General features: G+C 57.9%; 2 protein-coding genes across 2 annotated transcripts; both read right to left on the minus strand.

Moving 5' to 3' along the window:
- Nucleotides 1-1,324: 1,324 nt before the first annotated feature.
- Nucleotides 1,325-4,817, minus strand: FEV (FEV transcription factor, ETS family member). Its single transcript, XM_025930054.2, has 3 exons — nt 4,766-4,817; nt 3,943-4,017; nt 1,325-1,911 (listed from the first exon to the last, which is right to left on the minus strand). Exons 1-3 carry the CDS (start codon nt 4,815-4,817, stop codon nt 1,325-1,327), a joined length of 714 nt encoding a protein of 237 aa, XP_025785839.2.
- A 4,576-nt stretch (nt 4,818-9,393) lies between these two features.
- Nucleotides 9,394-12,385, minus strand: CRYBA2 (crystallin beta A2). Its single transcript, XM_025912100.2, has 4 exons — nt 12,221-12,385; nt 11,298-11,439; nt 10,010-10,152; nt 9,394-9,598 (listed from the first exon to the last, which is right to left on the minus strand). The coding sequence occupies exons 1-4, from the start codon at nt 12,379-12,381 to the stop codon at nt 9,451-9,453; spliced, it is 594 nt and encodes a 197-aa protein (XP_025767885.1). The 5' UTR covers nt 12,382-12,385; the 3' UTR covers nt 9,394-9,450.
- Nucleotides 12,386-14,342: the final 1,957 nt, after the last annotated feature.

Raw genomic sequence — 14,342 nt, forward strand, 5'->3', positions numbered from 1 at the left:
GCGTCTGACTTGGTTCAGGTCATGATCTCCCCGTTTTTGAGTTCCAGCCCGGCATCCAGCTCTCTGCTGTCTGCTTGGAGCCTGGTTCCAATCCTCTGTCTCCCTGTCTCTCTGCCCCTCCCCTGCTCGTTCTCTCTCTCTCTCTCTCTCTCTCAGAAATAAACATTTTTTTAAAAGATAGGTCGGGGGGGCGCTCCTGGGGGGATGCAGTCGGCTAAGCCTCCGACTTGGGCTCAGGTCATGATCTCCCCATTGCTTAGTTGGAGCAGTGCCTAGGTCTCTATGCTGACAGCTTGGAGTCTGGAGCCTGCTTAGGATTCTGTGTCTCCCTCTCTCTCTGCCCCTTCCCCACTCATGCTCTCGCTCTCTCTCTCAAAAATAAATAAACATTAAAAAAAAAAAGACAGATGGGGTGGGGTGACTGAGAGGTGGAGGTGGAAGGGAGGGTGGGGCAGGTGGAAGGGAGGGTGAGGCAGGTTGGGGTCCCCTGCTCGGTGGAGGGTGGGTTTGCCGCAGGTCAGTCTCCCTCTTAGGCTGAGCCCACCCTCCAGGGGCCCCTCTCTCTCCTCTGGTAGCACCCAAGCCTGCTTTGCCTTCATTCTCTCCAACTCTTCCTCCTGACGCTTCTCTGCCAGGCCTGAGCCGGGCATTTCCTTTCCCTCTGAAAAAACCTTCTGGTGCAGCAAAGAACACAGAGAGGAGACAGTAGGGAGCTCGGGAGCTTTAATAGAAGGGAAGGGAATAGAAACACACCAGGCCATCCTGAGCGTGGGGGGCGGGGGCGGAGGAAAGGGGCCCAGAAGCTACCTAGATGTGTCACAGGGGCAGTGGCCCTCACCAAGTCCGATGAAGCCCTGGCGGTGGAGGATCAGGTGGACGGTGTGAGGCCTCCATCATGCTGGGGTGGGGCAGCTTGGTGGGGGAGAGAAAAAATGAGAAAAGGTTTGGAATTCGAAAGAGAGGGGTCATAATGGAGGGGGCTTTCAGGAGCCAGGCCGAAGGACAGGTGGAGGGCAGAAAAAGACGGGGAGGTCCGGGAACCCCCTTCGTGGTCTGGGGTCTAGAAGAAGGAGGTTAAAGGAAGTGGGGGCAGGCCACTGTCACAGCTGGGGGTGGTGACAAATCCAGTGTTAAAAGAAGACTGAGGAGGCTTCAGGTCCCTTCCGTCGGGGCTGGGGGCGGCGATGAAGTAAAATCTGAGATCAAAGGAACGGTGTGGGGGGGGAGGCTCCGGGCCTCTGAGATCAAAGGAACGGTGTGGACCGGATCGAGCGAGGCCGCGCGGCGCCTGGGAGAAGGCGCGCGCGGCACCCGGCCGCCCCGTCTAGTGGTAGTGGCCCCCCAAGTGCGAGGCGGCGGCCACCGCGCCGAAGGGCCCGGGCGGGGGCTGCAAGCCGGGGCTCGGGTAGAGTGCGGCGGTGGCGGCGGCGGTGGCGGCGGGGCCCGGGCCGGGCCAGTAGGAGAAGCCGGCGGGCGCGACTCCGGCCGAGGCGGCCATGAGGTTGAGTTTGGAGAGGCCGGGGAAGGGCAGCGGGGCGAGGCCGGCTGGCAGCTTGTAGAGCGCGCCGTCCTGGGCGGCGGCGGCGGCGGCCGCGGCCGCGGCGGCGGCGTGGGCGTGCGCGGGCGGCGGCTGGCAGGCCTGGGCCAGGCCCTGGAAGTCGAAGCGGTAGGCGTAGCGCTTGCCGTGCACCTTGCTCATGATGTTCTTGTCGTAGTAGTAGCGCAGCGCGCGGCTCAGCTTGTCGTAGTTCATGTTGGGCTTGCTTTTGCGCTCGCCCCAGCGCCGAGCCACTTCGTCTGGGTCCGTGAGCTTGAACTCGCCGTGGCCACCCTCCCACGCGATGCAGCCGGCGTTGGCGCGGTCCGCCAGTAGCTCCAGCAGAAACTGCCACAGCTGGATCTGCCCGCTGCCTGTGGGGACGGGGCTGTCAGCCGCAGGCGGGATGGGGGAGGCAGGAGGTAGGGGAAGAGGTGAGGCGGGAGACCGGCCCGGCCGGGTGGGACCCGGCGTCGGGGAGGGAAGGGGCGCGGCCAGCGGGGGTAGCTGGGCGCAGCTGCAGCGGCTGGCCGGGGAAGGGCTGATCCGCCGAGCGGTCCTTAGCGCTTACCGCGCTTCTGCACAATGGAAATACGGCTCCTACCGAGGAGGACACAGCTCCGCCGGCGCCTGGGTGTGTGAGAATTGGGGAGGAGGGCAGGGCGAAGCACAGCCTCCTTTGCGTGGGAGCAGCAGCGGCTCTCTCGCAGGCCAGCAGGGGCCGAATAGCAGCCCCTACGCGGGCCGCCTTGGCCCTGCGCCCCTATTCAGCAGAGAGGAGCCCACACAACCGCACAGGGTAGTCTGCGCAGGTCGTCAGACTGCCCCGTCCCGGCTGGACCTTGTCCGCAAGTCCAGAGGGAAGAGGCAGGAGTGCGGCAGGATCACCCCCGCCCCTAGACAAGGCCTCGCCCCCAAAGGCGTGCAGTTAGTCGGACTGGCCCTGCCTAAAGTGAAGAGGTGGAGGCTGGCTTTCTTGCGGTACCAGTCAGACAGGAATGGGGGCAGTGGCCCCCAGTGCGCGCGAGGACGGTCAGACTCTGAAGGCTCCCCACCCTTCTCAACTGCCCAGTGCGCAGAGCACAGCTACTCGGGTTGAGTCCCCATTTTCGGAACAGGCGGGATTCTGGCATGTGGAGGTGTTATACTTCTCTGGGGCTTGACACACAGCTCTGAGAGGGGATGAGACTGGGAAGCCGCCGGTGCTTGGCTCCCTGCCTCCTCCCTATCTTTGGCCACCTCCCGGGCTCTTCGGCCCAGTCCTGATTTCGGGATTTGCTGGAAGCGGCCGGTAGGTGTTTCCCAGATATGCCGACGAGGAGACAGAGGGCTGCCCGAGAATTTCCACTCCCTTGTTTCGGAGGCTCCGTCGGACAAGGGGAGAAAAATCTTGATACAATTACTTCCTCGCACTCTCTTTTAGGGGAAAAAAGGGGGGGAGTGTTCCTTCGAGTAGTCTGATGATTGCTTCCAATCAAGTCCGGTGGGACCTCTCTTCTTTTCTCAACCCCTCGCTCTAAACGCAGACCTGCTACTCACCCTCGCTTCAACCCCAATCCCTCCACACCAGCGCAGCCAGTAGCTGCCTGACTTCAGGTCAGGAGCTTTAGGGTCAGAAACAAGGAAAGGTTTGGCTGAAAACGTGCAGCTGGCACTGATGCAGACCGACATCAGAAGCTTGGAAACCCATTCTTGTTGGGAATCACGTTTCCTTTTGGGTAAAGCAGTTGCCAACCTTGTCTTTGTGGTTACCGTGACTTGGTGAGATCTAGGGTACTAAGGTGGGGAAGGGGAGAGGAGAGGAAGGTGGGGGAGGAGAGAGAAACAGGGAGGTGGGGGGCTTTGTGGAGGCTTTGCGGGAGGGCCAGCCAGGCTCTGAGACCAACAAGGCAAAACCTAGAGTAATTTAGAGACGTGCGGAACTGGGTGGGGAAACGAAGCCTAGCAGACTTGGCTCCCACAGCCTCGCCAGCCTGGGCCAGTGAGGCAGGTAGGTGCTGGCCCGGTGCTGTGGTGAGGAGGCTTGGAGTGGCCAGGGAGTAATTATCGGGGTCCCCGTGCCCAGAGGTCCTGAGCCTTGTGCTCCTGCTGCCAATAGGGAAAGGACACCAAGCACCTGGGTCCTGGCCCTGCAGCAGAAAAGGCCAAGGGCTAGGATCCTCTCCCTCTGCCCTGGTCTGCAGGTCCAGCCCTGGGACCTGGAATATGCTGGAGCCAAAAGCCAAGTGCATGCCCCCTCTCCTCGGCCTCCACAGTATGCCTGCACCCTCCCTTTCCAGAGCCCTGCAGTACACATCGCTTCCACCCTCCGATCGGGTGGCCGGTGGCGCCCGTCCTTTTAGGGTGGATGCCCCGGCCTCCATCCACTGTCCTCACCCCCGCCCCCAGTCCGCGGGCCAGCTCACCTTTCTGTACCGCCGGGCTCAGCGGCCCCCACCCCGGGCTCTTCCCATCCTTGAAGAGACCGTCTCCGACGGGATCTGTAGCAGCGGGAAAAAACAGTCAGGAGGACCGGGGCGGAGGTTGTGGACTTGACCGAAAGGGCTCCGGGCCAAGGCTCGGGAGGGTGGGGGTGTTGGGGGTTGATTCCTGGGTGCAAGGCTGGGGGCTCCAGCCGCCAGCTCCTCCTCCCGGAGCCTGGCCTGGGCGCGCGCCGCGCGGAGCCCCTCCATAACGCCCAAGTCAGGAAACGCGTCCAGGAAAAAGGAAATCCGCTTTCCGAACGGGCCGGCGGGAGCCTTATAAAGCCGAGCAGGCAGTGCGCCTGGCGAGCGGGAGCGCCCGGAGCCCATCGGAAAGGAGAGGAGGGCGCCTGGAAGGCTGGGCTGGTGGGAACGCTCGGAGCACGGAGGTGAGGAGCCACGAGGGCGCAGGGGCGACGCTCAGCGGACCACAGCCTCCCAACGCTGAACGCACACGGAGTCAGTCCCCGGCCACACCGAAGACCTCTGCTCCCCCTATCAGGCTTTCTCAGCCCCTGAGCTCCCGCCCTCGGCCTCCCAGGTTCCCAATCTGCTCACTTGGAGTCCTTAGACCTCGCACTAAAACCCCAAACCTCTCCATCTGCCTTTAAGGTCCCCCGTGCCCTAGATTGCTCAGTCTTCCCAGCAAACCTAGTGTCTGGACCGCATCCCCTTCCCTTGGACCCCAGCAACCCCTTCCCATGCCCTAGTCCAAACTTCCGGCCCCAGGTCCCGGTGCCTCCAGCCCCCGGCTGGTCCCTGGTACCTGGCAGGTACATGTTGATCAGCAGGGGCTGGGAGGCGCCGCTCTGTCTCATCGCCGCCAGGGACTGGGTGGTGGGAGGTGGGGGGGGGGGGATGAGAAAGGGGGGAAGCGTCAGGCTTTGCGCTCCGGGGCACGGATCCCCGCCGGAGGCAACCGCGGGTGACAAGGAGAAGAAGACGGAACAGGTCCGACAGGGCCTGGCGGGAGGGGGCTGCCCGGGTGTGGCGGGGGATGGAGGGGGTCCTGGAGCGATGCTCCCAGCTACCAGGCTGCTTGGAACCCTCCGGCCCCCCGCGCGGGCAGGGGCCGCAATTTCCGTTTTAATTAAAGCACTGCTGCCTCGGCCCCCCGGACCCCGCCCCCGCCCCTCTTATCGCCCCATCGCAATAAAGTCTCCGACGCGCCGCGCCGCAGCCAAGCGCACCCAGCAGCCCCCAGCGCCCCGCAACCCGGGAGACGCGCGGGGGATGGGCCTGGGCCTCCCGCTCTGATAGGGGTCGGGAGCGCATTTCTTTTCCGCCTCCGTGACTCTCAGCAAACAGCGAAGGGGCAGAGTACCCGGCCCACCTCGGACCCCCGGGGCCACAGCCCCTCCTTCCGCCCATTGCCGCCCCCATCTCGGCTCCGCTCTCCTCCCCCTTCCTCCCCCCACCCCCGCCCGGGTTCCCGTCTCCAGGCTGCGTTATCTCCATCTTCACTTTTAAATTTCCGCTTCCCTCTCTCTCGCCTGTCGCTCCGCTCCCGGCCGGGCAGCAGTTGCTCCCTTTATCTCCGCCCCCTCCTCCTCCCAGCGCCTTCTCCCTACTCCTCCTCGCCTGCTCTCTACTCTTCCCTGGAGACCCGATCTCCTTCCCTGTTTCCCTCTTGCTTTGGCCTGTTCCCTGCCTTTCCAGGTCTCCCAGGCCTTTAGGCCAGCGCGGGGCCGTCTCCCCCCACAACTTCAAGTGGTTCTCCCCCTTTCTAAGTCTCTCCTTCCTCATCTCGTCTCTTCTATGCCATCCCCCTTCCTGTTTCCTCTCTCTCTCTCTCTCTCTTTCCTATGTCTCTCCTTTTCTCATTCATTTGCTCCTAATTTGTGGCATGTGGTAGGCCCCTCTTCCTCCCCAAACTATAGCTCTTCCATCCATCCCCTTCCCCTCACCCCAGCCCACTATCCACCCTCACAGCTGCTCTCATCCTGGTTCTCTCTGAACAACTGGTACCTTGTTCTAGCAGGAGGAAAGGGGTGGAAACAGTGTTGTGTACTGTCTAAGGCCCCCCACCCAGGGCGGGAGGAGTTGTGGAAGCTGAAATCCATTCCAAAGATGCTGATTGTGTATTAGCAAAGCAGATGTGGTTCCCAAGTGGCCTGGAGTCTCTCTGTGGGGCTTCCTGGCTCAAGAGAGCCTAGCTAAGGAGGGATGCTAGCTGAAGATGAGGCTCTGGTCTAAGAGCCCCCCTGCAGCCATGCAGCACCTGGTGGCTACTGTCCAAACTGACACTGCTTGTGCCCAAGAGATGAGGAGACCTGGGGCTTCAGGTTACACTGATTGGAGTGGGCAAGTCTCCTGCAGAATCCATGATCCAGGGGTGCCTGATTGAGGATGGCTGAGAAGCCCAACTTCGGGGGCTCAGCAGGGAGGGCCCCTGCTCATTCCTCACTTGCTGTAACTGCTGGAGTGTTCATCTTTGCTGATGGAGGGTGCAAAAGTCAGAAGGAGCAAAGGAGGAGTGAGGGAGGCAGAGCCCAGGGGGAAATGGGAGATCTCAGGATGCCAGAGGATCCTAAAGGAAGAGAGATGGGGCTTCAGGATGTGGATGAAGAATCTGGGGGGAGCAAAGATAAGAGGTTAGGATCCTCCCTGGGGACCAAACCCAGGGCTTCACAGGAGGGGAGGGCCTAGGGGTGGGGTTGAGGTCCCAATCTCTTTCCTTCATGCCTTCATATTTCTTTCCTAGATAGAAAATGAGGGGCAGGAGGTCAGAGCTGAGAGAGTGGGGAGGCAGTGAGGTTCACCCACATAATGCTCTCAGCAGAAGGCTGAGACAGAAGGGAGAGATGCTCAGAGTTGGGGGTCTATCCAGACATCCCAGCTCCAGACTGGTGAGGGATCAACAGCTCAGGCTCTGTGCCTCCACCTCACTGAAGACTCAGGTGCTAGAGGGGTAGGTGAGCTCTGGAAAGAGTTTGAGAGGTGTCCCCCCCCCCACCCATCCCTGACCCTGCCCTTGGGTCTTGGCTGCGCCTGAAAGGAGAAGACCTCCTTCATCCCCTTTTGGCCTTGGCCGAGTGCAGCCAATGGATGAGTCCCAGGCAGCTTCTCCTGCATCCTCCTTCCAGCTGGCTGGGTGCCAGTCCCACAGGGTTCTGCTGACCATCAACCTGCCTAGAGTGGGAGGAGGTTGGAAAGGTGGAAACACTCAGTTCTAGCCTGGCCTCTGCATCCCATACTCCTTAGTTTCCAATGTGGGAAGCGGAGTTGGACCCCTAGGTCCAGGAAAACCTAGAAGGTTCGTGTTGACAAAGCCTGAAGCAAATATTAGCTCTCTCAACTCCCAGGTGGGGACACTAAGACCTAGAAATCAGAGTGTCCTATTCAAGTTCACTCTGGCAGTCCCTACAGCTATCTTGCTGACTCCTCCCAGAAGCCACAGACCCTCCTAGAAGGAGGGCAGCTTAGCTGATGGTGGATACTAGATCTCCCTTTGTCCACTGCCTACCCTTGCAAAGCAGGAAGTGGAGAGGTAGACTGCTGGGCTCTGAAGCCAGTTGGTCTGAGTTCTGGGTTCAACTCCAATTCCCCCATTTCTTACTTGTACGGCTTTGGGGAAGTTAGTCCCTTCCGCTGTAAAATGGGGATTACAGTACCTACCATACAGAATTACGAGGCTTATATAACCTGTGCTGAACACTCAGACAGGCTCTATATACATTTAGCTATTGTTACTATTACCATCCCCCAAGGGGACATTTAGGACCAGGAAGGAACCCCAGGCTCTTCTGGGACCCAAAAAGGTTTAGGGCTCTGCTGAGGCTTTTAGCCACAGCTTAGGTCAGCCTCCCCTTAACAGCCTGGATTTGGGGTCAGGAGCCCTGTGTTCAAGTCCTGACTTTGTCACCATTTAAGTGGATGGCCTCATCAAACCTTCTCCCTCTCAGCCAGCTTCATTGGTGAAATGGATGAAGTATGAAAGGTGTTAGGAGAATCAAATGTAACAGGGGCCATGGACTCTATAACTCATCCGGGTATAAAGCAGAATTCATACCCTACCTAGAATTTTGTCCCATGCTCTCCCGACTTAACCCTAGGATCCATGGATCGGGGATGGGGGGGTAGTGCAAGGGAATGAGGGCCCTATGTTGACTGCCCCAGTGCTTTTCCATAACACCACAAGCATTTTCAGTGGGTTCTCCTTGAATCCTCACAACACTGTGAGATAGACAAGGCAGGGATCAGTAGCCCCAGTTTACAGGTGAGGGAGAAGAGGTTCACGGATGCTACATTATTGGGTCCCAGGTGTTCTGACTTCTGGTCCAGGGCTCTTTCTAAGGGAGCAGATGCCTGACTGCACAGCTGGGCCCTTGGGAATGGCTAAGGTCCAAGTCTGTTCTCCCTACCTTCTCTGGGCTTGGGCGATGATCTGGGCCACTTCTCCCCATTGACAGGTCCACTAGGGGCTTGAAAACACAAGCATCCCTGAATGACAGAGTGAGGGGAGTCCCCATGGCCTTGAAGGCCCTGCTTATGAGACTAAGGGTATCATTAACTGGGCCAGTGAGGGAACTGGGTAGAAACTGCTTTGGTGCCAAGGGCTCTGCTACCACACTCAGCCCCAACATGACTATGGTCTTCTGCCACCACTCCAGAAACCAGGCTCATTGTGGTCAGTGGCTGTGGGGTAGACTTTGCAGCTGACCAACCCTCTGAAGAGAGGGAAGAGAGAGGAAGAATGAAGAGGGTTCTTGGGAACAGCTGAGAAGAGGCGCATAAAAATGCTTTGTAAATGTTGGAGCTCAATATCGCAAAGGGATTGTTATTCAGACAAAGGGTCTGGGGCTCCACTCAGAGAAAGTCTCCCCTTTCAAAGGCCCTGGGAGGCAGTGGAATTTCCCACTCATTTATCCTTTTACAGTGTTGCTTCTCTATCAGACAGAGATTCTATAAAGCTAGGAAAAGGGTGCAGGCTTTACTCAGTTGAATAGGGAGCCAAGCTAGAAGACAAACTCCTGGGAGTTAGAGAAGAATCCAACTGAGCTCCACATAGGGTTAAGTAGGTCCTGCTGTGCATGCTGGTGCCTGGCCCAGGTGGGTGGAATTCAGCTATGAGTGCTGTGATAGGACCGTATGCACCCAAACCAGAGGATGGCAAAGGCACCATGTGTGTGCTATGGTACACCTGGACCAAGCTGATCGGCCTTTATCAGGGAGAGGTGTGGGACTGGTTGTCTTTAACAGGATGCCCAAGGTTCTTAACAGCCATTTTCTCAGCCCTGTCAGGATCTAGCCACATACATCCTAAGCCAGTTTATGCTTCATAGTCAACAGTCCCAAAGCCTGAGGGAAGAGTCAAGTTGACAGGGAAGGACCTTCAGAAGGATTAGGATGACGATCACAACGCAAGACACCAAGAAAGAGGCAAGAGGGGCAGGCAGGTTCAGGAACCTTTATTGAGGGTCCTCATGGGAGGTGTCAGGGCTGTGGAGCTTAGTGCTGGACTCTTCGAATGGACTGCAGCAGCCCAGTGTGGGCCTGTGTGCCAAATTCACTGTAGTTTCGGAACTCCCCACTGTGCCGGTCCCGCTCCAATACATACTGGTAGCCTCGATAGCCTGGGTACTGGTAGGCCACCCACCTAGGCCAGTGAGATCACAGGGGTGGTGAGCAGGCTCTGCCCCCACCCCCACCAATGTCCCCCATTAGCAGCCCTCCTTTTGCAGCCCCAGGGCCTAGCTCCAATGCCATTGCTTCAATTTTCCCTGCAATGATCTCTCTCCCCTATTCCCACTCTCCATTGCCTCTTCATCCATCTTTTTAAAAATCCCTTGCTCTATCCCCACATTGGCCCTCTGACTCTTATTCTCCTATTCTCTGCCCCCCCCCCCCGCCCCAGTCTGTCTCCATCATCTCACTTCTCCCGGTCCCCCAGTACTCAGCATCTCTTTACTATGTCTCTTAGCACCCCATCACCTTTCCCAACCCCCCTCCCTGGTCTCCATTGCCTCCCTTCTCTTCCCATCTCCCCTGTTCCAGTCCTGGGACTCACGCTCCAGAGCTGACTTTGAGAGAACCCACATCCTTGCTGGCCCAGCCCATGGAAGGCAGGGATGGGTAGTCATCAGTGAGTTCAAACTTGCAGCCCTGGAAGTTATCTCCCTCAAACAGGGTCACACGGCTGTCACTGTGATTCTGAAGCACAGGAAGGTGGGAGTGGTCAGGTTAGGCCCTCCAAAGAGGTATTAATGGGTACATTCTCAGCCCTACTCTCCCCACCTTGCCACCCAACACAAGCTCTGCAGACACTTTGGCTTCACAAACATTCCCAAAGATCACTCCATCAGGTCCATAGCAGGCTAGGAAGCTGGGAGGCTCAGAAGTCCCTCGCCTAGTCCCTTCTATGGCTTTGGGTTGAGATGGTGAGACTGAGGGTTTCCCAGAAACCCTTCCAGGTCAGGACTAGAGAGCATCTTGTAATCTGGACCTCTTTGCAGAAGGAAAATCAGGGATCCTGAGAGAAATTTGGCCCATGAACCAAGGCAGTTTTCTTAAGGGCCTCATTGACTACTCAATCCCCTGTGCAGCACCTTGGGAACAGCCTCTCATAGGGTAAGGCCCAACTGAGGGGTGCCAGATGGCAGAATCATAACAGACAGGCCAGGCATCAGTGTTGGCTGAGTCTGGGCTTCCATAGTCCTAGGGCCTTCCCCTCCTGGAATATAGAAGCTAGGCTGAGTCAGCATTTGCTCTTTGCCCTCTACCTCTCAGCCCCAGGCCTCAACAGTAGGGTACCTAAATCAGCACAAGTGAGAAGTGAGATCCTCCTGTCCAGTGATTCATTTGATTCATTGCCAACACTTCCCCCACATACATACACACAGAGATTGATCTCTTCTCAACAATGATCCCTGAATTGAGTTCTAGTCTCATCACGTTAACCCTGGTGTCCGAGGGCAAGTCACTTTGCCCTTCTGAGCCCCATTTCCATACCTGTATATGAGGCTAACAGCAGCCGTCCCAACCTTACAGGACTGTGTGATGGCAGAAGCACTCTTTAACAGGTGTGGACGACATGATGTGAGGAACATGGGTGCTCAAGACAGGCATGGGCTTGGCGCTGTCCGTGGTGCTGATTTTTGGGCACCTGACTGACGTCCACTGTCCCAACTTTCAGGGACTCTTCTGGTTCTGGAAGTAATGCCACTACCACTCATCTGGGAACTGTGTTTACACATTCCCATACACTGGATGGACAGCCTTTATGAGGTGCCATCGTGGGGTCAGGGTCTGGAGTGAGGAGGTAGGAAGCAGAAGGGGAAGGGGAAGGCTGTGCTTACTGCGCAGAGCACTGGCCGGAAGGAGAGCAGCTGGTCGCTGTGGTGGCCGCCACTGCCACTCCAGGCACTCCAGCGAGGATAGTCACCCTTCTCCAGAATGAACTGCTGTCCCTGGAAGTCAGGGTACTCAAAGGCCACCCAACTGGGGAAAGACAAAGAAAGCTGGGAGGCATCTGCCCCAGGCTCACTCCTTCCTCTGTCCCCACCTTGATTACTGTGATCGAAAAGACTGAGAACCCCATATTTTTTCTCCAACCCCAAGTCCTTACCCTGACATACACAGCACATGGCAATATGGCCCCTCTAGAAAAACTAAAGACCGTATATAGCTGCTATCTGGGGTTTCAGGGATCCAGGCTTCCAGCTTAGCCTCCCCAGGATGAAAGGAATTTTCCAGGTTCTGAAGATCACCTACCAACGGTTCCTACCTCGAGGATTTAGGTGCCTGCAAAGGTAGGTGTAGGAACCCCCCAACCTGCGGTGGCAATCTGTGATAACAACAACCTGCAATAATCAGAGGCCTCAGCTCTCCCAAGCACCCCAGGCTCTCAGAGACCAGGATGGAGCGAGAGGAAGAGATTTAGCTTCTTTTGTTACACCAAGTGCAGAACTATCTAGCTGCACAGAGAAAAACTCTGGGGAGGAAATAACTACACTGGGAACCCCTTCAGGGTTCAGGCCCATCTCACGGGGCTCCCAGAAAGGGTTGCCTCTCGCCTTTATCCTTTTAGTTCACATGATTTGTCTTGTGGCACGTGGGGGAGTTCTGGGAGGCCAAGGAGTTTCCCATGTTGGTCAGTCTCAGGCAGGGCTAACAGTCTGGGGAACGGAGGGCTGAGAGCTGAGGTCCCAGGCTCGGAGTTTAGGCCAGGGGAGCCCGGCGGCCCCCAACCCAGCCCGGCCGCGCCTGTACCATCACTCACGCGCCATTTTCCACCTTGACGGAGCGCACCCTGCGCAGGCCTCCGCGCTCGGCGATGTTTGCGCAGTCGCTCAGCAGCCGGCAGCGGCGACCCTGGAAGTCCTCCTCGTCCCAGAGCGTGAGGCTGGCGGGCGGCGGGCCCGGCGCGGGGGCGCTGCTCATGCCGCTGGGGAGAGAAGGGTGGGACCAAAGGCTCAGCGTCCCTCAGCCCCCATCCGGGGCCCAGGCTCGCCCAACCCGGGTTGGGGGTGAAGAACGCGAGGCTGGACCAGGGCCGCTAGAGGCTCTCCCTCACCTCGCCCTCCCCCGCCCCGGAGAAACCCTGCCCCAGCACGGAGTATTCACCGGGTGGGTGAGCGCGGTACTGACGGAAAAATGGAGAGGCTGCGCGCGGGCCGGGCGTGCGGGGCTTTATACCCGGCCTCGCCTCCTCTCCCCGCATTCCCTCCCGCTGGGGTGGGGGGAGCTGAGTCAGCGGGCAGGCTGCGGTCAGTTCTGGTGTCCTCTGGGGAGCCGAGGCCTTTCCCAAAGCCACCAATCTGGCCCCAGCCCTCCCTCCGGGATTACAATAGAAAGTGCTGAGGCACACGTCCCGCGCCCGCCACAGCTGAGGCTGACTCCGCTTTTTCTTTATTGGGGGCCTGAGCCAGGCAAGGCGCACCCGAGCTCTGGGCAAAACGCGCCCTCCCTGGCCCGGACACTTAGGGATGGAGATACCAGGTCACCCTGGGGCCGCCCGGCTAAGACCGCCAATTCTTGACCGGAGGGCGCGGGGAGTTCTTCCCAATGTCTAAACTCGGCCTCTTCCTCAGGCTTAGGTCAAGGCCTCTCTTTGGGGCCACGCTGGGCAGGGAGGGTAGACACGACTTTCCGCAAGAGACTTTCCTCACGCCCCTCAGTCCTCTTTTCCCCGGAGGATCGGCCCGTTGTGGCTCCTTTCCACCCAAGCTTGAGTTCCCAGAACCGGCTCTGCGGTCCCGGAGTTTTCACCCACAGGACTCGCCGCGAGGCGGCGCTGAACTCAGGGAGAGTGAACCGCCCAAGGGAGGACGCGGATTTACGAAGCGCTTAGAAATAATAGTAGCTAGGGAAGTGGCTCGCTGTGGTAGGTAGAAAGAATATTTCAACCTTAGCGCGACTCTCCCAATCGCCACACCGAGCTCCAGGGTCTGAGAGCTCTGGTTGGGAGTGAAGGGCCAAGGCTCTTACCCTCATTGCCAGCGCCCTGTGTGTCGGGGAGAAGTGTGGGAGGGAGAGAAGGAGGAGGAAAGGCTTGGCGACCTAAGGGAGGCTCCAGGGAGGACATTTCCTCACAATTGACCGCGGAATGTTCCAACCATCGTAGCTCTCAATGAGGCACAAAGACTTCTGGCAAAATTGTGAGTTTTCCTTAGTGGAGGGGCTATTCCAGCAGAAGTGGAGGGGAGAGTGAGAAGGGAACTAATAATATTTTGTTGCTCCTATGAGCCAAGTGCTTTCTTTATAGACTCAACAACAGTTGAGAGCGGTAAGCTTGGATATACAGATGTGGGAACTGAGGGTCAAGGGTGCGCCGACCTTTGGCCAGATTCACAAAACCGGTGTCGAAGCAAGATTAGAATTTAAACCTTTTGACTCCAAAGCCAGTCCTCTTGCCACTCAGCCTTCTGTGACTAAAAGGACTCATAGGCCAGATGCAGCCACCTCCAGCTCCAGCAGGCTAGCCATGCTGACCGTCCATCTTTTCTCCCAACTGCCCAAAGCTCATTTCCACCTCAGGGCCTTTGCATTTGCTTTTCTTGTTGCCTGGAGTGTCTTAGTCAAAGACTTTGGCATGCTGGCTTCTTTATTACCTCCTGAGTGATGCTGTTCCTGGCATTTACGATTCATCATACCACCCTGTTTTCTTTTCTTCTTCTGTTTTTTAAAATGTTTTATTTAATTTTCAGAGAGAGACAGAGCAGGAATGGGAGAGGGGCAGAGAGAAAGGGAGATACAGAATCTGAAGCAGGCTTCAGGCTCTGAGCTGTCAGCACAGAGCCTGATGCGGGGCTCAAACCCACAAACCCGTGAGATCATGACCTGAGCTGACGTCTGAAGCCCTAGGCTTAACTGAGTAACCCAGGCACCCCTCACCCTCTTTT

The sequence above is a fragment of the Puma concolor genome, chromosome C1, assembly GCF_028749965.1.
Source record: "Puma concolor isolate L17-30 chromosome C1, mPumCon1.1.hap2, whole genome shotgun sequence".
Lineage (NCBI taxonomy): Eukaryota > Metazoa > Chordata > Mammalia > Carnivora > Felidae > Puma > Puma concolor.